A 27,651-nucleotide genomic window follows, 5' to 3' on the forward strand; every position below is an offset into this window, starting at 1 on the left:
TCTAACAACAGCTGATCAAGCTTAAACGTGCTGCTGTTGTTTAGCGCGACATCCGCTGGTTTCCTGTTTCTGGCGCAAAGTGGGCGACTAACTAACCTTATGAATAAAATAAAGTTCACTATCAGTAACATCATAGCACCCACCCAGCTGTATAGAAACTCCGTCATGCTAGCTAGTACGCAGTTATTGTAACTGACTGTAAAAAGTCAGCACAACGAAAATAAACTGCACCTAAACTTGGTTTATATCTGACCCAGATAGACTGCAGGTCATAACTTCTTACCTGAAGTTCAGTTCACCTGACACTCGGACCGGCGGCCGCCTCGGGTCTCTCCTCCTGCCTCCACTTTCCCTCGTTTTTTAGTTTTAGTTTTTGAAAAAGTTAGACAGAGTGTAAATGTGAAAAACAAAATGCAGCATTAGACCCTGATTCGGGCGGTGAGGTGACTGGCGCTGTTACCTGCAGAAAAAGGCCTCTGGTTGGTCAGCTGGAACCTTTTTGTGGAGCTGTGGAGTCAGCTAGGACCAAACTTGTGACCCAAAGCTGAATAACGAACCATAGATGGTCTGCATTTCCCCAGTCTGGTACATAATGTGCTCATCACATCCAGTGATTGTGATGTTATTGTAAGTTAGTTACTAGCGTGCCTGCTCTTTCACATCTGCCTTTCCATCAGCATTTCTTGATCTTCTCCTGTTGGACTGAGAGCAGACAGGGCACCACCTCGCTACCATCCTGTGGTGCAAACTGGGATTATATAAAAGCCTGGTGCATACAAATAAGATGATTCAATGCAATCTAAAAAGCCACCATAATAAATCAATTCAAATCAACTTATTTATATAGCACTTCTCACAGGATAAAGACCACAAAGTGCTTCACAGTAATATAAAAACAGAAATACATAAAATACATTAATAATCAAACATACAGCACATAGTATAGTTTTGGACATCAAGTTGTTTATTTGTACAGAACCTTTAATTTACCTTTTGGAGCCGTGTGAGGTCAACAGACTTTGACTGGGTGTTACTCTTCAGTCGGGTAACCAGCAACATGAAGCTTCCAGTTTGTTTGGCTGTGTCTGCAGTGACTGATCTACAGAACACCAACAGTCATGAAACTGGAGATGTAGGATCTTACAGGGGGACTCGTGTGAAGGATCTCTATTATTTTGGACATATTTTAATCTTGATTATTTAACAATGTTCTGAGGTTCAACACTTTGGATTCAGTCAACTTGTGTTTCTGGGTTTTTTAAACAAGAAAAAAATGTAATGATATTGAGATATAAAATTAAAGAAATAAATGTTAAAAATAGACATAGAGGAGGATATATGACATGGAGTTATGTTGGGTTTAAACGTCACACCCATTTCCATCACAGGTCCCTGTGATGGAGACCAGAGGTTGTTCCAGGGTTTATGGAGGATTGTTATTTTAAAAGCTAGATTAAAAGGAACACTTTTATGATTTGGGAATTATTTATTAAGTTTAGTGAGTTTGACATTTTTTTGTAGTGACAGCTTCTGGGAGATGAAGAAACACAGGGGGGATTTAAACAACATCAAAACCTCGGTGAGTGTATCAACCTGTAGAAATCCACAGTCCCTGAGCGCAGCGAGCCACGCCCGTTATCGGTGCGTGTATTGCTTTAAGAAACATTACGTGACGTATACAGCAGCAGTGTCCTATCACCGTGCGCTGCCCATTTTCCCCGCTCCGGTTTCCACTTTTGCGCAGTTGTAATTTGAGTTACGTCCCAATGCTTTGCTCATGGACTCATTTCAATTAAATTCAATTTTATTTATATAGCGCCAAATCACAACAAATGTCGCCTCAAGGCGCTTCATAGATACAGAGAAAAACCCAACAATCATATGACCCCCTATGAGCAGCACTTTGGCGACAGTGGGAAGGAAAAACTCCCTTTTAACAGGAAGAAACCTCTGGCAGAACCAGGCTCAGGGAGGGGCGGGGCCATCTGCTGTGATTGGTTGGAGGTGAGAGAAGGAAGACAGGATAAAGACATGCTGTGGAAGAGAGACAGAGGTTAATAACAGATATGATTCAATGCAGAGAGGTCTGTTAATACATAGTGAGTGAGAAAGGTGACTGGAAAGGAAAAACTCAATGCATCATGGGAATCCCCCGGCAGCCTACATCTATTGCATTACATCTCATTTCTTTATGTTCACATGAATGAACATGATTTTATCTGCAGACATGTGTGTAAACCTCACACACAAGTGCAATCACTCCCACTGGGACAAGCACTTCTGATTCCTTAACAAAACATTTTTATTTTACGCTTTTCACTTATACTTCATTACAAAATATTCTTCTTTCCAAGCTCCTTAGACCATCACCAAACAGATATATTAGATATACTGTATTAGTCAACCATATTCATCCTGTTATAACCAAATTAATTGGAATACATACACTTCAGCTTGTATTTCATCAGTTGGTTATAATCAGGATCATTTGTCACAGATTTGCTCTCCTGGTATCAGAATCATGGCACAAATTCTTTCTCCGGGTTGCCTGCAGTAACTTTTTTAATCCAGCAGCTCTCACTATTGAGCAGCACATTAATCACTTCATGAGGAGTCATCCAACCATCACCAGCGTCATCTCTGCTGTCGTGGGATCACGTGACTGCTTAGAGTCCATTTCTGATCTGATTGCTGTGCAAAGTGCTTTAAGGTAAGGTCAATAAGGTCAGTAAGACTTGAAAACAGCTCATGTGGTAAAATATGCCCCACTTTGTCTTCTGTGTTACAGGGCAAAAAGTGGGGGGAGTGGGTTCAGGGGGCAGTGCCAGAGGAGGCTGACTAATGCAGTTAGGGATCATCAGATCATGTTTGAGCAGCACACAGGGAGGGAGAGAGGAGCAGAGAGAGAACAGCTGTGCACCAAAACAGAAAGATCCAGGTGAGCCGGTCGGCATGTCCGTGCACATAAACAGTGCTTTTAAAACCCCGTGTGCGCCTCGTGCTGAGCAGTATAACACAAGTGTGTTACTTGGCTGTTTAATTTCAAAAGCAGCATTGTGAAGCTGGTTAACGACCAGTTTTAAGGGCAGCAGCAAAGCCCTGTGATGTCACTGTGCCTGGCAACGTTATTGCAGAGAAGCATGGCAGTTCACATGCACACGAGCTTCACTTATATAATTAAGCACACGGCTTTCATGAGCTCAGCAGCTGAGATTGAATCTTACTCTCCAGTGAACTATAACAGATGAAGGACAGCAGCGCCTGTAAGAGTCCGGGTCATTCAGGTGGTGCTCAAACTGCATCAAGAAGAGTTCGTACAGACTTGATCATCTATCAATTCATTTTTATTTCTATACATATATAAAATGTTTGGCACATTTCTTTTAAAATACATCATATTTTTGTCTAAACATTTGTTATGGCTTGAATATTTCTCATTTACGATTTTTCACTGATAACCTGAAACCCAAAAGGCAATCGTGGCACTTGTTCACATTCGGTAGGAAACTGCGCCACAGCAAAGCGAGATAAAGCAGGATCCTGATAGGTTAAAACCTTTGTGTCGTTCAGTTCTGTCTTTGCTGCAGCTGATGTCACCGCTCATGTTTGGGCACAATGTCCCCCCTGTCCACCGCTGCCATACCGGGTCTGCTAAGCTCCTTAGGAGGTAGGTCTGCATAAAATTCTGCAAACACAGGGCAGTGATCGGAGGCCACGCCGCCCCATGACCAGTTATCTGGGATCCAGGGGTTAGTTAAGCCTTCCCGAACTACCGTGCAGTGGCCTGTGAGAACAAAGGACACAAGAACAGTCAGGAGACACTTAGAGCTTCATGCAACACAAATAATGCACCAAACTTTGATCTGATAGTAGCTTCTATGAAACTAGGATCACATTCATCATACAGTTAAAGTAACCATGTATCCTCTACTTTACACATAGTTTAAAATACATTTTTATTTTGTAATTATTTTTATTTTGAGACTCAACTTAAACTTTGATTGAGTGACTTCTAGTCTAACTCAGGTGCAAGTGTGGCCTCAACGTGCTTTTAACTAGGCTCAGACTTGTCTTGGCACACTTGATAAGTTGATGATTTGACACTCAGATTAGACCAAACCTAGACTTGAAGACCTGGTTTGACTTGTCATAACTGGAAGCCAAAGTCTAAATTGGTTTGCTGAACTCCAGAGCACACTTATGTAAAGGACCTGAGAGCTGACTTAACATTTAGTTTGTGTTCGGCAGAAAACCTGTTTTTAACCAGACGTGAAACTAAAGTCAGCCTCGTTTTAAGACTGTTAATGAAAAACCTGACTTTACTTGTTTTATATGACTAGTTTATAAACCGCTATACATTTAATTGTTAGTTGCTTGTGTGACTTTTGTTTCTTTCTTTTCAATTCTTCCTCTTAAAAGGGTTTTTTCCTCCCCACTGTTCACAGAGGCTCATCCGATTGTTGGGATTTTTCAGTGTTTTGTAGGGTCTTAAACGTACAATATGAAGAACTAAACTGAGCACCTGTGGAAAAGCAACGCTCGACTTCTGTGATGACTCTGTGTAGAGCCTACAGTGTAGCCTATGTGGCTGACACTGTAGCTCCTGTGTGGGCTGTGTTGGACGTGTGGTTACATTTGTGCACATTGTTGCACAACACTTTCAAAGGGTTTGCAACAGCGTAGATTTAACACAGTTTATTTCTATTGTAAGTTTGGCAGTTTGTTGCTCTGGTTCAGCTGTGCCAAAACACGCAGTGCTAACTAATAACACAAGAACTACATGTAAAACTATGCAGGCGTAAGTTAGCATGTTATATGTTCCTGATAGTTAGAAACAAAGACTAAACAAGTACGGCTTGTTTGGAAGAGTCGCCAAGAGAAATCCTCATCTTTCTAAAACACACCTCATAGAAATCGCAGCTGTGCATAATGAAAACCCTGAGTGGGCTAAAATACAAGGTTCAAAGTTCTTTATTTGCCATTCGTGCATAAACCAGCCGTCACACTGGAACGCTTGTGCAGAGCTGTCAGTCATAGTTCGCATGTTAGAAAGAGACAGAAATAAACAAGTCAGAAAAATCAAAGTTGGTTTTACAAGCTGCTGAATCATGGAGGTGTGCTCGGCTTATTCACTTATATACACTTATGTTAAAAAATCAAATAAATGACAGAGAGTCAACGTGGACACTTATCTGTAAAACTTCATATCAGTGTATCCAGACTATTTAACCTGGATTCTTCTATCATGCCACACCTGAGGATCAGACGGGAACTCTCTGATTGTTCTTTAACTCTGCAGCATCTCCATCTCCCATTTAAAAAATTACATTATGAAAAAAAAAAAAATTTTTCACCATTTTAATATAATAACTTTCAAATATTCATGAACCCTTTCATGCATGAGTTATGACAACTTTTTTTAAAAGTATTTTTATTCATCTTTAGGCATGAAAAAATGTTTTTTTTTAACGTTCTTTTCAAGGATTTCTTTTCCTTTAAACATGTCCAGTTAGGTGGACAACTGGCTATTTCTAGGCCTTTCTGAGCACCGGTGTGGTTGTGGCATCGTCTCAAAGCACCTTGAGGGAACTGTTGTGATTTGGCGCCAGAAAAATACAATGAATTGAATTTAAAAGCATCTTTCGTCCATCCACTCAGACCTCAGAAGAGTTGTAAGTTATCAAACTTACAACTATCATCTAATCTCTTCACCAACTGTGGAAACATCACACTGGTCTTCAAACATCTTGGTTTCTGTTTCTATGCAATACTTACTTTCAGGTGAAAAGAGGACCAACAGTCTAACAACAGGATGGTAACATTTTTTCATTTTAGCTCAGATAATAAACTAAAAGATTTCTATATTTCAGGCTTGATATCAGGAATGTGACAGTTGTCGCCTCTTTCCTGAAGACATCTGTGCACGGAGGCTCGTGATTTGCTAAGACCAGCCTCAGCCAAGTTCCTAAAATCAACTTTTGCTTTTTGCTTATACAGATGTTTTTAATTTAAAATAAATTTAAAATAAAGCCGAAGAAATCATATCAAGTCTAACCTGATTCAATTACAAAAAAAATTCCATGATATTCTAATTTCCTGAGATGCACTTGTAATGTAAACTTAGCCGACTTTTTCCCTGAATTAATGAAACACGAATAAAACTGAGCTGAACTAAATAACTTGAGATGTGATGACTGCTGAATGAATTCACAGATAATTTTCCTTAATATGAACCCTGACCTTATCAAGACAACCTACGAGAACGTTTTAATCTTAATCTGTCCAAACACAACTGTGCATGTACCTGAATATATCTTCTGCAGAGAACGGCTGAGCCAGATGTTGTCCAAGCAGCGGGTGCCCTGTGGTGAGCAGGTGGCGATGTTGGTGAACTGGGTGGATGGTATCAGGGCGCAGAACTTCTCCTTTCTCAGTGCGTCCAGCTCTGAGCTCTGAGGAGAGCAACCAAAATTGCCCAACACTAGTAGATCCTTTTCACCTGCAAAGAAAGAAACGGAAAACAGGACAAGACGTCAAAAATGACGTCAAACTTTTGCGGACACATGCGGTCTCGACTGGTCCGACCTGGCAGACTCACCTTTTAGTGTTCCCTGGATGCTGGGAGGGAGGCGCTGACACTTGGCTTCATCAGAGTTTTGGTTTTTGCCACCGGACTGCTCTGGTGAAGCAGAGGCTTGCATATGGACATTCACCACCGTCAGCTCAAATGAACCGATCTAAGAGAAAAAGTCAATTTTTTGACCACTTAAAATTTTATCCTGCCAAGTAAAAAGAAGAACAGCTGATCAAACCCTCACACGTGCAATAAGACTGCGATATGTGCAATTCTTATACAATTCTTCTTCTGACGAAGTTGTATATAGCATTTGTATTTCTATTTTATTCTATTGTATATATTATTCTATTCTATTTTATTGTATATAGTATTTTATTTTATTTTATTGCATTCCAGTGTTTTTCTAATTTCTGCTACATAACTTTGCACTTTTGCTGTAACAAAACAAATTTCCCACCTGTGGGACTAATAAAGGTCATCTTATTTATTTAAAACCAAAGAAATATGCAGCAGTGCATCAGCCATGTGTTAGTTCTGGAGGTTTACGAAAGTATTCAGATCCTAAACAATTACAAATGGATATTATCTGATTGTTGTTCTCTTCATCGTTCCAGGGTCTCTCTGAGACAGCTGTTGGTGGGTTTGGTGCCATAGAAATAAAATTAATTGAATTGTTTTTATAACCAAACACACATGAATTCAATGACAATAAATGATAGCCTTACTAAAAAGTGAGCCACATAGAGTGGATGGTGTACATGACTCCCATTTCCATTGACAGGAGACTCCAAGACGACGGCATCCTTCAGATCAACTCCTGATGAGCTGTCCCACAAAAAGCCGGAGTAGCTCACTCCCTGTGAACATGTATTAGTGTTAGATACATGTTCAAAGGTTTATTTAATTAATATAAACTTTCAAGTCAATCTTCTTACTCTACTTATGATCTAGTAAATCACAGCTATTCATGTCAGTTACATAAACATTTGACCTCGTGTAGTTTACTGATGCTGATTCTCAGAGTGTAAGCATGAAGGTAATCAGCTGCTGTAATAGAGCTGGAGGGTCACTGCTATTTTTACAAAAGATCATTTCATATTTATTCTGCATGAAAGATCAGTCTGTGCAGCAGCACTGCTTTAGTTTTACTGCAGTGCATCTGCAACAGTTCCTGATAATAAAAGAAACTGTAGTGGTTAAAAAAATGTTAAGAAATGTTAAAAACTCTCGACAGGTAAATTATTCAAATCGATTTCTGGGAACTGAAAACTGAACTGATTGATCTTTGGCAAAGTTTAGACTTTGATTTATTTTTGTGGATACAATTTAAAGTGTCGTTGTAACAGCTGCCAGTGGGAAACCCACCTTGCTGGAATGTCCGGTGGGTTTTTCCGACACAACGCTTTTCCACAGCCCTCGTGGCCATTTCCACTTCTGTAAACTGGCAAGTGTTCCTTGATTTAACTCTGCACAGAACTGCAACACATAAAGACGGGTTTGCCTGTTATTGTATTACGAACTAAAAAGCAAATTAACATTTTGTAAAACTGGAGCAGCCAGAGATTGAACCACCAGCCTTCGGATTAGAGATGATCTGCTGTACCTCCTGAGCTACAGCCAACCCAAATTATTATCTAATAGATAATTATTTAAATACCAACATGGCAAACAGGAAATGCACACACAAAAAACATTTTAAAAGTATTAAGTATCATCTTCTACCAATCTGCTTCGATATAAATTAAAAGGACCCAGATGGCAGGACTTGAAATTTAAAAATGAAATTAATATTTCAGATTTGAATATGAGCATTTTATATTATTTTCTCAAAGTAAGACATATGGATATCCGGACATTCAATTTAAAGTCAACTTATACTTAGGGATGGGTACCGGTATCCGGTGCCATGATGGCACCGGTTCTGACATAAACGTAGTAACCAGACCGAAAAGCAGAGCACATTTCGGTGCTTTATTTTTCCTGAGCTGTGATACACTTTAGATTCTAGCCAATCATTTTACGTTTCCGAGGATAGTAGGCGGGTCCAGGTACGTACGTTCTTTTAGAGCAGAGCTACAGATTAAAAATGCCCAAGGCGAAGCGGTCAAAGTCTGACTGTACTTCACAGCAAAAGATGCAAACTCAGCAGCTGCAACAAGTGCTTTAAGCTGATACTGTGATACTGTCAAAGGAGGTAACACCTCAAATCTGATGAAACACCTGGCGACGCATAGCGTTTTTTAAAAAGCAGAGAAATGCGCCGTATTTGATAGCTTGCTGCGAGACCTCACACCGAGCACATCTACTGCGGGTGTGGTGCCTGTTATCGACCCGGAGTTAGCAACATCCCCCAAAAACCCGAAGAGGAGAGTCCTGGCCCCTAGCCCTGCCAGTGTAGCAGAAATGATGAGGATGATGATGCAGCAGCAGCCGTTCTTCTCTGCGTGAGTAGCTTCATGTTGTTCGTGTGTAATTTACGTTGAGTAGGCTAACCACGTTATTACATTAATGCATGTAAGGTGAACTAGCAAACATCATCATAGCTACATGCGGCTGTCTTCTTGTTTGATGGCAGATACTCCCTTCACCCTGGACAAAAAGGCTAAAATGACCAAAGAAAAAGTGGGAAACAGTTAAACATGAGAGGTTTTTGGACAAAGTTTGTGTTTTTTTCCATTGTTTAAGCACTGCTTCCAGCCAAGAGTGATACCATATATGCCCTATAGCTGCAGAAAAGGCTAACATTGTTATCTTTTTACAAAAAAACAGCTGAACATGAGAGGTTTTTGGACCAATTTTGTGTTCTCCATTCTTTAAGCACCGGTTTGAGCACCGTTTAAGCACCGGCACCGTTTCAAAAGTACCGGTTTGGCACCGGTATCGGATAAAACCTAAACGATACCCATCCCTACTTATACTTAGTACTTGAGCAGCAGTTAATAGCAAACAATATGAAATCTTATTTTAAACCACTCAAACAGGCGCAGAGTTATTAAAGCAAATTCAGTTGAATTATATATAAACTATCAGTTAAAAGTTTGGACACACGTTCACATTTCATGTTTTTTAATGACTATTTAGATTCTCACTGAAGGCATCAAAACTATGAATGAACACAGATGGAATTATGTAGTAAATAAAAAAGTGAAATAATTCAAAACACGTTTTATATTTCAGATCCTTCCTAACAGCCCCTTTGTTCTGTATTCTCTCCATGAGCTTCATGAGGTCGTCACCTGAAATGGTTTCCAACAGTCTTGAAGGAGTCCAGAGATGCTGAGCTCTTGTTGGTCCTCCATCTCATCCCAAACCATCTCCACTGGGTTTAGGTCAGGTGACTGTGGAGGCCGGACCATCAGGTGCAGCCCTCCATCTCTCCTTCTTGGTCACAGAGCCCTCACAGCCTGGAGGTGTGTTTGAGGTCATTGTCCTGTTGAAGAATAAATGATGGGATGTGGCTGCAGGATGCTGTGGTGGCCATGCTGCTTCAGTCTGCCTTCAATTTTGAATAAATCCCCAACAGTGTCACCAGCAAAGCCCCCCCACACCATCACACCTCCTCCTCCAGGCTTCACAGTGGGAACCTTGCATGTAGAGACCATCGTTCACCATCGCACAAACACACAATAGGTGGAACCAAAGATCTCAGCTGTGGACTCATCAGACCAAAGCACAGATGGTCTAATCTCCACTCCTCGTGTTTCTTGGTCCAAACAAATCTCTGCTTGTTGCTTTTCCTCAGTCGTGTTTCTCAGCAGCTGTTTGACCATAAAGGCCTGATTCACACAGTCTCCTCTGAACATGTAGAGATGTGTCTGCTACTGGAGCTGTGTGGCATCTATCTGGGCTCTAATCTGAGGCTGGTGACTCGGATGAATGTATCCTCAGCAGCAGAGGGACTCCTGCTCTTCCTTTCCTGGGGCGTCCTCATGTCAGACAGTTTCATCGTAGTCTTGATGTTTTTGCGACTGCACTTGGGGACAAAGCTTTAGCAATGTTGCAGACTGACTGACCTTCAGTCCTTACAGTAATGATGGGCTGTTGTTTCTCTTAGCTGATTGGTTCTCGCCATAATATGATTTCTATCAGTTGTCAAACAGAGCTGTGAGCTGTGCACCAACCTGACTGCTGCACAACACAACTGATGGATGGTGGGCAGCTATTCAAAGGCTGTTTTCTTGTATTTGCGTCAGTGTTGATGGTATGATGAAAGGTGATGTTGTCCACATAAGTTAACATGTAAAAAACTTTTTTTTAAAGTACATGTATAAAAGAAAGTTCAAAAATCTTTTTTTATGCCTAAAGATGAATAAAAATCCTGATTGTTGTCATAATTCATGCATGAGAGGGCGAGAAATCCCACAAATGAACCCTGACAGGCTCACCTGTGAAGTGAAACATGTCAGGTGACTACATCATGAAGCTTATTGAGAGTAGGGCGAAGGTTTGCAGCGCTGTCAACAAAGCAAGATTTGTCAGATTCGTCAAAGCATTACTTTGACAAATCTACAATATAAGACATATTTAGAGTTATTCATCATTTTTTTCTTTGCTACATAATTCCACATATCTTTCTTCATATATTTGATGTCTTCAGTTTGTATCTATGATGTAGAAAGTAGGAAAAATAAAGAAAAACCATTAAATAAGAGGTTGTGTCCAAACTATACACTGGTAGTGTATAGTGCCAAGTCACAAAAATCGCCTCAAGGTGCTTTATAGTTTAAGGAAAAAGATCCCGCAGCAAAAACCTCAAACGACTCCCTTTAGCAAGCACTTGGCAACAGTGAGAAGGAAGAACTCCCAATTAGCAAGAGGAAGCCAGAACCAGGCTCAGGGAGTGGCAGCTGGTTGAGGTGATGGGAGGGAGCCAGAGATTAATAATAACAAATGATGAAATGCAGAGTGAGCACATAGAGAGTGAAATATGTGAGTAAAGAAGCAACAACCAGTGCATCATGGGAAGCCCCCCAGGCCTTCTGTAGAGTAGCTAGGGGAGGAGTCATTGCTGGATCGCTGGAGTTCAACTACACGTCTTATCAAATAGGAACGTTTGAAGCCTAATCCTAAAAGCAGAGACGTTTTCTGTCTCCCAAATCCAAACTGGGAGCTGGTTCCAAAGACCAGGAACCTGAAAGCTGAAGGCTCTGCTTCTACTTTTAAATATCCTCTGTTGGAAAGCCACATTCAAACTTGCATAATAACCAGAAGCTCCTTTTATCACCACAACCTCCCATGGCATTCAAGCCCTTGTGATGTGTGTCGATCTGTTATATAGAAGGTTTTGGTACAGGATGGAGTTTCAGTTAAAGCGCGAGTTACGACGTAGATTTCCTGAAGAAGTATAATTTACACGTAAGCCAGTATCCCCAGAGTGAAGTGCTCTATTGGAGTGACACGGTGCTACGAAGTCTCTTAGATAAAATGGAGTCTGATTATTCATGACAGGATTAGTTAATTTATTCATTTTTAAATGAAGTGCCAATTCACCTCAGTGGTCATAAGGTACTATAAGATCTTTAAGAAACTTTAGATAAGTGGAAGAAAATGGCTATAATTTATTGATTTGTTATTCAAAATCGTTATTATTTAACCCTTTAAGACCGACCATAGAACCAAGTCCGCCAGAGCTTATATTATATTTTTACATGCTGTGGAGCCATTTTTGGGAGCATTTCAAGTTGCTATACATCAATACAACCATTACAGCCTAAATTTTAATAATATGTCTGCATTAAGTGCATAGTAATTACATAAATTGCAAAAAAGTGCAATAAACTACAAAAAAATTGAAAATCGTTTTTGTTTTTTTAACATATATTTCTAGTTAGAGAAATTTAAGAGGCTTATCCCTCAAAACTGTAAATGCAAAAAAGTTGCACAAAATAGTTTCCCACCACAGGAAATTTATTTTGAGTGTCTTCATAGTTTTATTTTTGAAATACACCAATTTTTATATACTGCAGGGAAAAACGAAAATAAATATTATAATGCAAATTTGCAAAAAAACAGCATCAAAATAAACTATTTCCAGCAGTGCAATATGAGTCCTAAGGATCCCAGAAACGACACAGAAAGTCATAAAGTCAAAGATAACTTTTAAAAACACCAGTATAGGCTCATGAGGCCCTGATGGTAAAAAACTACATTTCCACGAAAATGACATCACTTCCGGTTTCGGGCAGGTCATGGCGGACATGCGATAGTTCGCGCTGATGGATGTAGGAAGTGTTACAAACAGCTGATCGGATCGGCAAAGCGTGTTTCTGGAATATTATGTTTTTGTTGCTGCAAGTGCTTTTTATGCAGTTTTTACAAAGCTATATGTGGAAGGAAACTGTGACCGAGGACAAGCTGATGGCATAAGATGTAAGTACAACTCCTCCGGTTTCATATGCAAAAAAAATTATTGCGCTACCTTACGTGGTTGCAGAGCTACCGGGATTTAAAAGTAATTGCGCAAAACGGAGCGTGCTGCTCTGACCGGTTTTAAAGGGTTAAAGTCGTTCATGTGTGTCACGTGACTACATTCTGATTGATACCCGGCACAATGTGCCAGACTTTTCATAACAATTTATTAATTATTCAGATGTTAATCTGTTATATTTTAATAACACATGAGCATCTTCTGTAGTAACGCTGTAGTAATCAGGGTGGAAAATAAGTATTTGGTCACCTCAAACAAGGAAAATCCCTGGCTCTCACAGACCTGTAACGTCTTCTGTAAGAAGCTTTTCTGTCCCCCACTCGTTACCTGTATGAATGGCACCTGTTTGACCTCATCATCTCTATAAAAGACACCTGTCCACAGCCTCAACCAGTCAGACTCCAAACTCCGCCATGGCCAAGACCAAAGAGCTTTCGAAGGACACCAGGAAAAGAATTGTAGACCTGCACCAGACTGGGAAGAGTGAATCTACAATAGGCAAGCAGCTTGGTGTGAAAAAATCAACTGTGGGAGCAATCATCAGAAAATGGAAGACATACAAGACCACTGATAATCTCCCTCGATCTGGGGCTCCACGCAAGATCTCATCCCGTGGGGTCAAAATGATCATGAGAACGGTGAGCAAAGATCCCAGAACCACACGGGGGGACCTGGTGAATGACCTGCAGAGAGCTGGGACCAAAGTAACAAAGGTCACCATCAGTAACACACTACAACGGCAGGGAATCAAATCCCGCAGTGCCAGACGTGTTCCGCTGCTGAAGCCAGTGCATGTCCAGGCCCGTCTGAAGTTTGCCAGAGAGCACATGGATGATACAGCAGAGGATTGGGAGAAAGTCATGTGGTCAGATGAAACCAAAGTAGAACTTTTTGGTATAAACTCAACTCGTCGTGTTTGGAGGAAGAAGAATACTGAGTTGCATCCCAAGAACACCATACCTACTGTGAAGCATGGGGGTGGAAACATCATGCTATGGGGCTGTTTTTCTGCCAAGGGGACAGGACGACTGATCCGTGTTAAGGACAGAATGAATGGGGCCAAGTATCGTGAGATTTTGAGCCAAAACCTCCTTCCATCAGTGAGAACTTTGAAGATGAAACGAGGCTGGGTCTTCCAACATGACAATGATCCAAAACACACCGCCCGGGCAACAAAGGAGTGGCTCCGTAAGAAGCATTTGAAAGTCCTGGAGTGGCCTAGCCAGTCTCCAGACCTCAACCCCATAGAAAATCTGTGGCGGGAGTTGAAAGTCCGTGTTGCTCGGCGACAGCCCCAAAACATCACTGCTCTTGAGAAGATCTGCATGGAGGAATGGGCCAAAATACCAGCTACTGTGTGTGCAAACCTGGTAAAGACCTATAGTAAACGTTTGACCTCTGTTATTGCCAACAAAGGTTATGTTACAAAGTATTGAGTTGTATTTTTGTTATTGACCAAATACTTATTTTCCACCCTGATTTACGAATAAATTCTTTACAAATCCTACCATGTGAATTCATGGATTTTTTTTTCACATTCTGTCTCTCACAGTTGAAGTGTACCTCTGGTGCAAATTACTGACCTCTGTCATCATTTTAAGTGGGGGAACTTGCACAATCGGTGGCTGACTAAATACTTTTTTGCCCCACTGTAGTTAAACTTAACATTAGTTTATTATTTTAAAGTTTTTTTCTTCCTTTTCTATTTGGAGTTTAATGTGTAATATTGTCAGCTGTGACAAAAGAACAAAAACACAAGCCAAATGTACACAGAGCGGACCAAGCCAACAGACTCCTTCCAAGACAGGAGTGGAAACAGTTTCCATCGGGACAATGAGCCTAAGTCAGATGACAAAGCAAACCGTCTCCAACAATGAATTAGATCCCAGACAAGCCCTCACTTGTTACAAGTTGGCCCATAGCCAGTGACAAAGGGGGGGACGAGACAGGATGTGTTGCTAATCATTATGTTATTCACTAAAAGGAAATATGACAAATATAAGTTACGAGTAGGGCTGCCACAAACGATTATTTTGATAGTCAACTAGTCACCGATTATTTTTGCAATTAGTCGACTAATCAGATCATCATCCATTGGACGTAAAAGTACAGCTTATTGCACCAGCAGCATCTGCTCTTATATAACTATCATTAGCTTACAGCTTGAAGTGTTTCAGGTATGTGCTAACTAAAAATAAAGACAAGATGATAGTTTATTAAATTTTAATGAAATTTGCAGATTGTTTCGGTGAAGTTTAATAAACTCCTTGCTATCTAAAATATAACAGGACACCGGAGTAAATTCTCGAGCATCTCACACTTCTGATAATCAGCTGTCTGCTTGATGTTTATTCAGCTGTGTAAAAACTATAACTTTAATCTCAGCCTAACAGATTTACTCAGGAACAAATAAAATACTAAAAAAAGCCAAACAATAACATTTTTAAGTTATCTAAGTGACTTATATATCATGTTTAACCTGAGTAGCGAAAGACAGCGGTGGGTTTGAAAACGATTTGCCGGGAGTCCGGTGTTCTCACGGCTCTAGTTAGCCTAGCCCCCGGTTAGCTATCGAGCTAGTGGGTAACAGACGTCTCCGAAAACGTCGGAGCGCTTTTGAAAATATGTGGTGTCTTGATAAACTGAGCAGATATTTGAGGTTTACACAGCTACATTCTCGCCTGAAAATATGTTAAAAGTTTAATTTGTGACCCAGAAAGAATAATAAGAGTAATATTAAAACTAACTAGCTGCCGCCATTGTTGGAAACTGAGCTGGGCTGCGCTATGAATTCTGGGACACAGCTTCTTCTTCTTCTTCTTCGGGGTTTAACGGCAGCTGGCATCCTTGTACATGCAGTGCTGCCATCTTCTGTTTCAGTCCGTTATTACACTCTTAAATCCTACTACTTATTCCTGCGTCTTTTGTGATCTTACAAAGCTTCAAACGACGCGTCGAATATTAAATCAGTCGTCGACGATTTTGATAGTCGACGTAATTGTGACTAGTCGACTAATCGTGGCAGCCCTAGTTACGAGAAATCAGTAATGACATGAATAAATGAATGAATGAATGAATGAAATGTGCGCTAATGTTGGCAGCAGTGTGACGGAAAAAATAAACTAAAATTTGAGGGTGTCAGTCCTGGGAGCGAGAGCACAAGAGTATTTTTAACTCAGGCGTACTTAAACCACATGGAAGGCCCTACATGGCTGTAACCCAATCAACTTAACGACCCTCCCCATCACTGAACCTCTGCAGAGTATACACAAAGACAAGCTGCTGTCACATTTCTGATTCCTGCTGCCCGTGCATTTACAATAGAAGTTGGGATAAGTGCAATTCATGTTCCACTTTACCTTATCAATAGCCTCGTGCTCCAGCAGGTCTTGCACTGCCAGTAACTTGATACTGTAATAAGAGAGAGAATGCATTTTTTAAAAATGTACCTTTACACGTACATACATATCCATTATTTACCCAAATCCTCTTAAAATAAATAATTAGTTGAAAAACCTGATAGAGAGGCATGATAATGAAACCCACTGACAACAAAAGGACACTTTGGGCATTCCTCCTGTCATTACTACATGGTTTTACTGTGGTCTGAAAAAGTGATTGCCCCCTAAGTGTTTGTGTTAACTGGCAGTGAGTGTGTCACAGCGCTGTGGACGAATTTTGGCGCACTGATCTTTCCAGAAATGGTGTAATTCAGCCACACTGGAGGGTTTTCAAGCGGGAGCTGCACTTTTAAGGTCATGCCACAGCATCTCAGTCACGTTCATGTCAGGACTTTGACTGGGCCACTCCAAAGTCTTCATTTTGTTTTCGTAAGCCACTCACAGGTGGACTTGCTGGACTTTGGATCATTGTCCTGCTAAAGAACCCAACTGCACTTCAGCTTCAGGTCACAATAGATGGACAGACATTGTTTTGGTAGAATTCATGGTTCCATTTACCACAGAAAGTCAGGAAAACAGCCCCAGACTATCACTCTACCACCACCGCCATATTTTACTGTTGGTATGATGCTCCATTTCGAAAATGTTGTCCTACTTTCACACCAGATGTAATGTGACATTTCCAAACAGTTCAACGTTCGTCTCATCAGTCCACAGAGTGTTTTCCCAAAAGTCTTGGAGATCATCACAATGTTTTCTGGCAAAACTGGGATCAGCCTTTATGTTCCTTTTGCTCAGCAGTGCTTTTCGTCTTGGAACTCGCCATGTAGGCCATTGTTGCCCAGCCTCTTTCTTATGGTGGAGTCATGAACACTGACCTTATCTGACACGACTGAGGCCTGCAGCTCATTGGATGTTGATCTAGGATCTTTTGTGACCTCCTGGGGTAATTTTGGTCAGACACTCTTTGGAAGGTTCACTAGCTTCCATGTTTTCGATTTCATTTGTGGATAATGGCTCACGAGACTAATAAACACCCTCATTTTGAAACTGCATTTTGTGTTTACTTCTTATCTTTGCCTAATATTTAGGTTTATTTGATGACCTTGAAACATTTACGTGTGACAAACATACACAAAAAAAAAGAAAAAAAAGAAATCAGGAAGGGTGCAAAGACTTTTTCACACCACTGTATGTGGTAAATGGTAAATGGACTGGTTCTTATATAGCGCTTTTCTACTCTGTCCGAGCACTAGGGATGGGTACCAGTATCCGGTGCCATGATGGCACCGGTTCTGTCATAAACGGTAGTAACCAGACCGAAAAGCAGCGCACATTTCGGTGCTTTATTTTTCCTGAGCTGTGATACACTTTAGATTCTAGCCAATCATTTTACGTTTCCAAGGATAGTAGGCGGGCCCAGGTACGTACGTTCTTTTAGAGCAAAGCTACAGATTAAAAATGTCCAAGGCGAAGTGGTCAAAGTCTGGCTGTACTTCACAGCAAAAGATGCAAACTCAGCAGCTGCAACAAGTGCTTTAAGCTGATACTGTGATACTGTCAAAGGAGGTAACACCTCAAATCTGATGAAACACCTGGCGACGCATAGCGTTTCTTTAAAAGACGAGAAATGCGCCGTATTTGATAGCTTGCTGCGAGACCTCACACCGAGCACATCTACTGCACATCTACTACCACGTTATTACATTAATGCATGTAAGGTAAACTAGCAAACATCATCATAGCTACATGCGGCTGTCTTCTTGTTTGATGGCAGATACTCCCTTCACCCTGGACAAAAAGGCTAAAATGACCAAAGAAAAAGTGGAAAACAGTTAAACATGAGAGGTTTTTAGACAAAGTTTGTGTTTTTTTCCATTGTTTAAGCACTGCTTCCAGCCAAGAGTGATACCATATATGCCCCATAGCTGCAGAAAAGGCTAACATTGTTATCTTTTTACAAAAAAACAGCTGAACATGAGAGGTTTTTGGACCAATTTTGTGTTCTCCATTCTTTAAGCACCGGTTTGGGCACCGTTTAAGCACCGGCACCGTTTCAAAAGTACCGGTTTGGTACTGGTATCGGATAAAACCTAAACGATACCCATCCCTACCGAGCACTCAAAGCGCTTTATACAGCTAATTCATTCACCCATTCACACAAGCACTTCTAAGCTTAAGTGCTGAGTATCTAACATTCATACACATTCACACTCCGATGGACGCATCGGAGAGCAACATGGGGTTAGTATCTTGCCCACCGACCTTCTGGTTAGTGGCTGATCCGCTCTGCCACCTGAGCTACAGCCACCAGTATATAATACTGGGTGGACCACGTTCATTTTTTCAGGTTACTTTGAAACTCAACCGTACTGGTTAGAGTTAATCATCAGAACACCCATTTTGTATTTGTAAATTAAAATTTATAAACTTACAATGTTTGGGAAAAATAAATTTTATCAGAACATTGAAAAATTACAATTATTACTAGCTATGAAGTAATGTGACGGATGACTGTTTTATAGAAATCTTCTAACATTAATGGAACTTTTAGCCTTAATTAAAAGTTCTGAGCATTTCATTTCTTCTTTCTACCCTCGCACTGCACCTGCACAGCATTTATGACTTACTGGTACCCAGCAAAGCTGAGATCACAGTTTTTCTAGGAGATGGTCATCGTTATGGTTGATCGGCATAGTAAACACACAGCAAACTTAGGCCAAATTTAAAGTTTCTTTTAACAAACTGGCAGACAGCTGAGAAAATAAGACTCTTTATAGACACACTTTGGACTGTGCCAACACTGCATGAAGGACGGGCCTTTACAGCCCAATAAATGTTGAACTGTTTACTTTTCAAATGACTTCCCAGATCAACAGTCAGCATAATAAAGTGCTATACATTTCTAACAGGCACTTTTACTCTGAAGATGAGCTGCTTTGCATTTTGCAACACAGGTGAGACTCTCAACATTACAGCTGCTGGCTGCTTCCTGTCAGCTGATCCTCACTGAAACCAGGGATGCACAAGCATCATAAGTAATGCAGTCAGTCAGGAGTCAGAATTGAGTTACAACATGTCACATGACATGGCACAATTCAGCCATGATCAGAGCGCCACGTTGATTCAGTTACACAGGATTCATGTCAGACAGAAAGAACGAGCAGAGTTCTTCTCCTTTAAAGATGGCGACCGATTCTTATCAGTCATTTGACAACTGTGGGTAACGTGGAGAAGTGTGTGCAACAGCTGGTATCTGCTCAAATGTTTCCAGACATTTCTGCAACAACTAGTGATGTTTTCAAAGAATCAACATAAACTGTGACTGTTATAAGATTTTCTGCACGCTGTCAATACAAACCAACACAAAAGGAAGAAAAGCTGCACTGAAGCTACCGTCTCAGCCATTTGTACTTGTGCTACTATAAATAAACATCACAGCTGTTTCTTCAGCGCTCTCATGCTCAGTGTGCCAATTCCATTTATCCATCCACGACTACACACCAGTAGTTCCAGTTTCCACCCTCCTTTACTGGCAGTGGTCTAAATGTGGCCCTTCAAAGGATTAAGGGTACTAGCAGTGTTGGGGAGTAACGGAATACATGTACCGCCGTTACGTATTTAAAATACAAAATATGAGTAACTGTATTCCGTTACAGTTACCGTTTAAAAAGGTGGTATTTAGAATACAGTTACTTTGTTGAAATAAATGGATTACACGGCAGTACTTCCCTGTTTCATATTGTGGCGGGTCAGGACTGTTTGGGTTTTGTTTGACAGCTACGTTCTGTTGTTTGAGGCGGCAGCCTTACGGTTGCCATGGTTACAGGGTGACGCTCCCTCTCTGCGTGTTTCCTGGGTGAGAGAGCGCCTGTTGTTGTTGTTGTGCTAAGCTAACAGGCAGAATGCTACAGGTATAGCTCTAAAGAATGTAGCATCATGGGCAGTGTAGTCCATGCTGCAGGGAGAATGGACTGCCATACACGTTATGTGTCTGTGAGCGAGGGAGGGAGAAAAAGGAAAAGTACGAGCTGTCATCGAGCAGAAACGGGAGCTGGAAGCATGTAAATATAATAATAACCACTGCAGCCAAGAAGAGTGCCTGACGAGCCCAGTTGTAAGTAAGCTATTAAGACTCGACTGTACACCGTGTTCGTGTTTTCCTCCAAAAACAATAAGTTCTGTTGGAGCAGCCTTTCAACGCCTCTCTCTGTCTCTGCTAGCAAAGTTGACCCAGACAACAAAGTAAAGCTAGTTTTTGGCTACGAGCCGACACAGAACCCACCGTATTAGCCAGAGGTCCCTTTACTACGGTTCGGAGCCGCGGACCTTCAGTAACAGTAATAAATCACAGCAATAGTACATTCATGTAGTTGTAAACAGCATGATAATATATTAAGTAATCCAAAGTATTCAGAATACGTTACTCTCATTGAGTAACGTAACAGAATACATTACAGAATACATGTTGGGGCATGTAATCTGTAATCTGTAATGGAATACATTTTAAAAGTAACCTTCCCAACACTGGGTATGAAGTAGCTGAGGTCCTTATAAGCATCCCCAGCAGGTCTTCTAGAGAACTCCACCTGCCTGGGTGAGGATGAAATGCACCACCAGCCCATCCACATTTTTACATCGACTTCACTTGTTTTATTAAAAAAACAAAAACAACAACAACAACAAAACAAAAAAAGAAAAGGAAAAAATAATAATTCTATGTGTGATTGCCAATTTGAAGCTAGACTCAACAAACAGCCAGATGCATTTGAGACAGCGATCTGAAAGCTCCTGGCTAAACAGTCTTTGTAGGACGATGACAATAACAACACCCATCTGCATCAACTGAAGACTAAAAATAAACACTGAATAATGTGCAAATCTGGTTCCACACTTCTGGACTCTACTGATCACATGCATATATGACACTGCAGTCTTACAGTCTTCATGCAACAGCTCCCTAAAACTCTGCCTGTAGTCAGTCTGTCCTCAGACCACCCAGAATAAAAGCTGCTTGAGCTCCTGTGTTGCCACAACAGGTTGCTCAGATTGTTTTGATTTGTTACACCGGACGTCCTTCCTGATGATTCGTGTTTACTCCTGGGAATTACATTTTGCTCAGGTGTAAACTTCTACATTATGCAGCTACAACCAAAGCACCAAGAATAATAAACACCAGCAAAAACCTCAATGACTAAATGAATGGAAATATTTCAATAGCACCAAAGAGCAAAAACAACTAAATATAACAACGACTCACTGTTAGTAAATTAGTATTTAACAGCTGATCAAAATATTGATTTCTTTTGTCTTTGGCAGGAAGTCCGTGTTTAAAAGAATCAGCACCTCAACGTCGTACGAACGGTCAGAATCTTTAACACGGGTCGAGGAACGGTCGCAGTCTTTCGTGCTCGCGTATCAACCACAGATCTGGACAGAGTTACTCATTAGAAAGCTTTAGATGTTCTCAGACCATCACTGAACAACACAAGACGTTTAGTTAAATGTTGTTTGTTGCACAGAGGTTTTTTGAAAGCTCAGTTCAGATAAAATTATTAAAATCCTGACTCTTGAAAACAAAAGCAATGTTTTTAATTCATTATTAAGTTAAATTTGCGTCTCTGAAAAGGCAAATAAACCCTCGTGCTCCCTGTTTTCTCCTGATTCAGGACACATGGCATAAAATCAGAGCGTCTCATGATTTAAACTCCAGCTGCGTAGTTATGTGTGGAGGTTCATGTTCCTCTTGTGCCTGCGGGGCTTTCAATGGTTCTCCAGGTTCTACTCAATTAGACTAATTGGTGTTTGATCCTGTTAATGAACCTCTGCAGGGCTCAGTCTATATAACCCTGAATACTGGAAATGAAACACACACACATCAGGGAGACGCAGACACACACGACACACAGATGACAATAGAGGGATCAAACCACCTGATTGGTTAATGACCGACGCTACTTCCTGAGCAACAGCTGCCCCAAACTAATTATGGCTATTTTTTAACTTGTACTGTTTTACTTGTGTTCTTTGTTTGTTATCATGCTTTTCATTACTCTTTTAGCTGTAAAGCTTTGATCAGTGGCTGTTGTTTTAAAAAGTTTTAAAAAGCTGTTTTTTTACTCGTTGTTTGCTCGTTATAAATAACCAGTAAAAAAAAAAAACAACCACATTTTGCTGGACTCCGTTTCACTTTTCCAGCACCTGCATGTTTTGCTCTGCCACACTGGCCCACCTGAGCCACTGAACAGCTGGGTGTTGATGGGATTATGGGCAGAAACTTTGTCCACAGATCCTGTTTTCAGAATAAACAGCCTGCAGTCGCACAGACAATACCTCCTTCCTCCCCTGCAGGTCTGATCGCTCTGAGAGCATGCAACGCTCCTGCTGCTTAAGATCCTGATCCTCCCATTTCCACTGCAAGGATTCAAACCCCCACAGTCTGAGCTGCCTATTAGCCGTCTCATCAGGACAACACTGGTGACTGTAAGCCACGACTCTATGGTCAAGTCTATAGAGGTAGACAAAATTAGTTTACAGCAAGAAAAATACACATGAGCATGAGAGTAAATGTGTCATAAAGACTCGTCAGTGTCACTCTGACAGCAGCAACCACTGATAATGTCAAACAGGACTTCATATTAGCTGCTTCAATGCAGACACGATGAAGCATCAGTGGCTGCGTCCTTTAGGCGTCACATTTGAGGGCTGATTAAGTCACAACCAGGAGACGAAGGCGGTCCACATGGGCTCGTCCAAAAGCAACCCACATGCTTTCTTTTCCCCAGATTTACAGGATGCACCAGCTCCACCCTGTCCCAATATTCAGTGCACATCAGTGACTGAAGGATATTTGGGGGGGAAATAGGAGCCGGTCCAAGAAACTGGTCCAGTTTCCAGGTATAAACTAATAAACGTAAGTACTGAGCTTTTATCTCACTCAAATGTCCAAAATACAAAAATAACGAAAAATCTTTCAACATTAAATTTCGACATTTTAATTCAGTCCCATATGCTGTGGATGGTTAGTTAGTTAGTTAGTTAGGTAGGTTAGTTAGGTAGGTAGGTTAGTTAGTTAGTTAGTTAGTTAGGTAGGTTAGTTAGTTGGGTTAGTTAGTTAGGTTACTTAGGTAGGTTAGTTAGTTAGTTAGTTAGTTGGTTAGTTAGTTAGGTTACTTAGGTAGGTTAGTTAGTTAGTTAGTTAGTTGGTTAGTTAGTTAGGTTACTTAGGTAGGTTAGTTAGTTAGTTAGTTAGTTGGGTTAGTTAGGTTACTTAGGTAGGTTAGTTAGTTAGTTAGTTAGTTAGTTAGTTAGTTGGGTTAGTTAGGTAGGTTAGTTAGTTGGGTTACTTAGGTAGGTTAGTTAGTTAGTTAGTTAGTTGGGTTAGTTAGTTGGGTTAGTTAGTTAGTTGGGTTAGTTAGGTAGGTAGGTTAGTTGGGTTAGTTAGTTAGTTAGTTGGGTTAGTTAGTTAGTTAGTTGGGTTAGTTAGTTGGGTTAGTTAGTTGGGTTAGCTGGCTAACAAAGCTGGGCCTGTTTGGCAGTGAGAAGCCGGGGAAAGAAGAATTCAACAGTAAGAAACATTAACAGCACATTATCAGCCTGCATGCTTTGATCCATGTGAACCTTGCTATTAGGAGCTGAAGTCAGCTCTTTTCACTTCCCTATAGTCAGGACGACTGCAGCCAGCTGATTCTAGCTCCACGTCCCTGATTGGCTGTTTTGGCCGAGAGCAGTTTGTGCAAACTCTGGTGAAAAAAAATAGAGTTCATTGAACTGTAGTAGCTGTCTGCTTTTGCCTGGAGGAAAGTCATGAAGTGTGTAAACTTAGACTGGGTCTTATGATTACTAACACAGCAGTTTATCACTGTGCAAACATACTGAGTCTCCTCCTGCTGCTGCTCCTGCTCCTCACTAACAAGGATCACAACACCATTGCTGACTTTAGGCTGTACTTGACACAGTTTGCTCTGGAAACCACGGTGAAGCTCTATAGATGGCTTAAAGAACTTTTTTTGTAATATTAAAAAAATTAAACACCTTACCAAACTTTAGCTTCTCATTTCTCCACGAGAGAACAAAAGAAAGAGCCACTGAGGAGATTTAAACCCTGATGCCTGATTTGCGTTGCTGCTGCTCTCATTTTTCACAGCCACTCATGGTCTTCACAGGTATATACACCCAAAGGTTTTCCACAGAGTCTTATGTTTTCACTGTATGCAGACCGACCAAATCAGCACCTCCAGGTCTTTGGCCGTGGTCCTCAGACGGAGAAGGTTGTAGTGGCCACTCTGGGTCAGGGAGAAGATGGGAGGAGGCCCGGGGCAGACACAGGACACGCTGGAGAGATTATATCTGTCAGCTGGACTGGGAACGCATCGGGATTCCCCTGGATAAGCTGGAGGAGGTGGCTGGGCAGAGGGAGGTCTGGTTGCTTACTTAGGCTGCTGCCTCAACGATCCAGCCCAAGATCAGCCAAACAAAATGCATGGATGGATTTTTATTTTAGTTCGTTTTCTGCTTAAAAGAACATTTTCACTGGTGGAATATGAACCACGGTCCACTGTGGTCTGACAGGGAATCTGACAATGTGTCCCCCTGCAACACACAACTGGCTTGACCTCAATCACGAAGCCCTGATGATGTTTTTCGCCTGCTGTCTCGGGGTCAAATTTTCATAGATTTTGTGTGATACATTTTCCCTTTCACATGCATCTGATGGCTTTATAAAAAAGATGCATGATACGAGTTTTATTCTGGACATAAAACCAGATTTAACGCTACAAAAAAACTCATCAGGTCACGATCAAGTTTGGTCTGTTAAATCCCAGAGTTGTGCTTTTGTAACATCAGGTGATGACTCTGAACAATGTTCTCTTATTTTCTTTCTGCAGCAGTTTTAATGACGTTTCCACATTTTTGAACCCATAACAGACAAATAACACGAAGCAAAGAGCTACTTTGGTTTTGTTTTTCTGAAGTCTGAAATATGCACAACATCAGACAAACACGTCTCTATAAGGAAACCTGAAACAAAGAGTCATTATTCCTGCACGACTGTCATTCAAATCAAATCATTATTTAGGTTTTTGCACAAGAAAACTTAGGCCTGGGTGCAGTAATGTTGGGGGGGGGGGGGGGGGGGTTTAGTCCTGTTAAGGCTCCCGTTCAGGATTGAAAGAGTCATGAATCTGAAAATATGATGAGGTCACAGCATAATTAAACCTCAGAGAGCTCCAGCTGACTGCAGCAGTGAGTGGCTGTAGGTCTCCTTTGGTGTGTGGACGCACAGCTGACATAATGACGATCAGCACACGTGCAGCTGGCTGACTGCACACTGTGCGCATTTAGTGTGATGGGAAAAGAAACTCGAGTTGTTTTGTTTGTTATCTTACAAACTTTCATTCATTAAGACTGTTATTGTGATTTCGCGCGATATAAATAAAAGTGATTTAATAAAGCGACTTATTCAGTTTGGGGGTTTCATGTAGCTTTAAAATGTTTTGCCGGATCCGTGGGCAGATGAGCGTTCCTCATCTGCCCACGCTTCAGTAACCACGCGGCCTCCAGGTGTGATGAGTGTGTGCAGGTACTCACTCGTTCTCGAGCAGGGTCATGCACACCACCTCCCTGACCCCCGGGTTGTTAGCCTTGTCGCACGAGCAGCCCTGCAGGCTCCAGGTGGCCACGCGCACTACGGACTTCCCGTCCCGGAGCCCCAGCGGGCGATCCACCTTCGGCCGCACAGACACGATCTGGGTCGGGCCTCCAGGTGGGAGGTCCAAGTCGTCGCTGCCCAGACTAAAGGAAGAGGGGCTCGGGTGACACTTGGTGGTTCCGGGGAGCCCCGCGTTCGTGTTGGTGGACGGTGCCCGGGAGCGCTCCACGAAAACTTGGAACCGGATCTTGTCGAGCAGCGAGCTGTTGATGTGCTTCACCTTCACCAGGTCCTCGATGCTTTTAAACGGGCCGTGCTCCGCGCGATACGAAACCACGTTCTTTGCGATCGTTTCCGTGATTCCTCGAATGCTCATGAGCTGCGCCGGGGTGGCGGTGTTGATGTTCATGCCGGTGTAGAGCTGAGAGTCCAAGTCTTTGCGCAGTGACGACGGAGAGTGTTGGGAAGAACTGGTCCTGCTGGAAACGCAGATTTCCAGTTTGATCACCTCCAGCTTGGTGGCCCCGACCCCGCTTACCAGCGCCAGGTCCTCCACCTTTTTAAAGCCACCGATACAGTCCCGGTACTGCACGATATTCCGCGCAACTGTGCGATTAACTCCCGGCAGAGTCATGAGCTCCTCCTCGGTGGCGATGTTAATGTTCAGCCGCTCTTGATTCACCAGAATGTGGCTGAAGTTGCAGGCGGCGCTGAATTTGCGCTTGCCGCAGCTGAAATCAGTGGGGTCTTTGGGGATGGAGCGGTGGCAACCCAGACTCCCACCCATGGCTAGGATCGGTGCAGTGGACAGGCAGAGGCCCGCGCCGGAGAGTACGTTGTGAAACACGGCGGTTACACGGCAGCGTTCATTGAAGATAATATTGGACATACGCACCACCCGAGCTGCGCTCAGCCCTGGTTCATGCCGCACACAGCAGTCCTCAGTCACAAGCGGCAGATCAGAGCAGGCAAACTTTGCCCCACGGTATTGCGCAGTGTGACCGCCCACGGGTCAGCCTCCACCTCACTCGCCTTTGGTCACATCAATACAAATCGTTGCTGGAGAAATCTGTCAAGTGCCCAGCTCCACACCGGCGCACACCGGAGTACTTGTCAGACTTCAAAATAAAAGCAGCCATCAGCGTCACTGGTTCACACACAAACACACAGTGTAGGAATAACCAACAGACACATTAACGCGGGTTAATAATGATTTTATTTCACATTTAACAATTTATATTTACTCATCTTATGCATCAAAGTAATCAGATTACCCGTTGTTCATTTACACATCGTTATTCATGTAATACTGTGGGTGAGATTTGGTCTAATCAGGATTTAGCCCGAAACTATTTACTTGTAGTTTTACTTTTACACTGTGTAACTTACGTTAATCGTTTCTTTAAAAAAAACAACAAAAACATATGACTACCTCAGCTATGTTATCATAACACTCATTACATTTAGAAATATTGTTTTGCAGTTTGAAGCCGGGAGGTTTTTCCTGGCGTTTGACGTTTATTTTGAAATGTCTGGTTTGTCGTTTCAGCCGTTAACAGTAGGGGGCGTGTCTTTCTATGTGATATCTAAACGT

General features: G+C 41.7%; 1 protein-coding gene across 1 annotated transcript; it reads right to left on the reverse strand.

The window, feature by feature from the left end:
• Positions 1–1,832: 1,832 nt before the first annotated feature.
• eepd1 (endonuclease/exonuclease/phosphatase family domain containing 1) lies at positions 1,833–27,143 on the reverse strand. The gene is made up of 7 exons (XM_085147802.1): positions 25,997–27,143; positions 16,364–16,415; positions 7,943–8,053; positions 7,303–7,434; positions 6,599–6,737; positions 6,305–6,499; positions 1,833–3,784 (listed from the first exon to the last, which is right to left on the reverse strand). The coding sequence occupies exons 1-7, from the start codon at positions 26,944–26,946 to the stop codon at positions 3,594–3,596; spliced, it is 1,770 nt and encodes a 589-aa protein (XP_085003928.1). The 5' UTR covers positions 26,947–27,143; the 3' UTR covers positions 1,833–3,593.
• Positions 27,144–27,651: the final 508 nt, after the last annotated feature.

This window comes from Neolamprologus multifasciatus, chromosome 22 (assembly GCF_963576455.1).
Source record: "Neolamprologus multifasciatus chromosome 22, fNeoMul1.2, whole genome shotgun sequence".
In the NCBI taxonomy this organism is placed as follows: Eukaryota; Metazoa; Chordata; class Actinopteri; order Cichliformes; family Cichlidae; genus Neolamprologus; species Neolamprologus multifasciatus.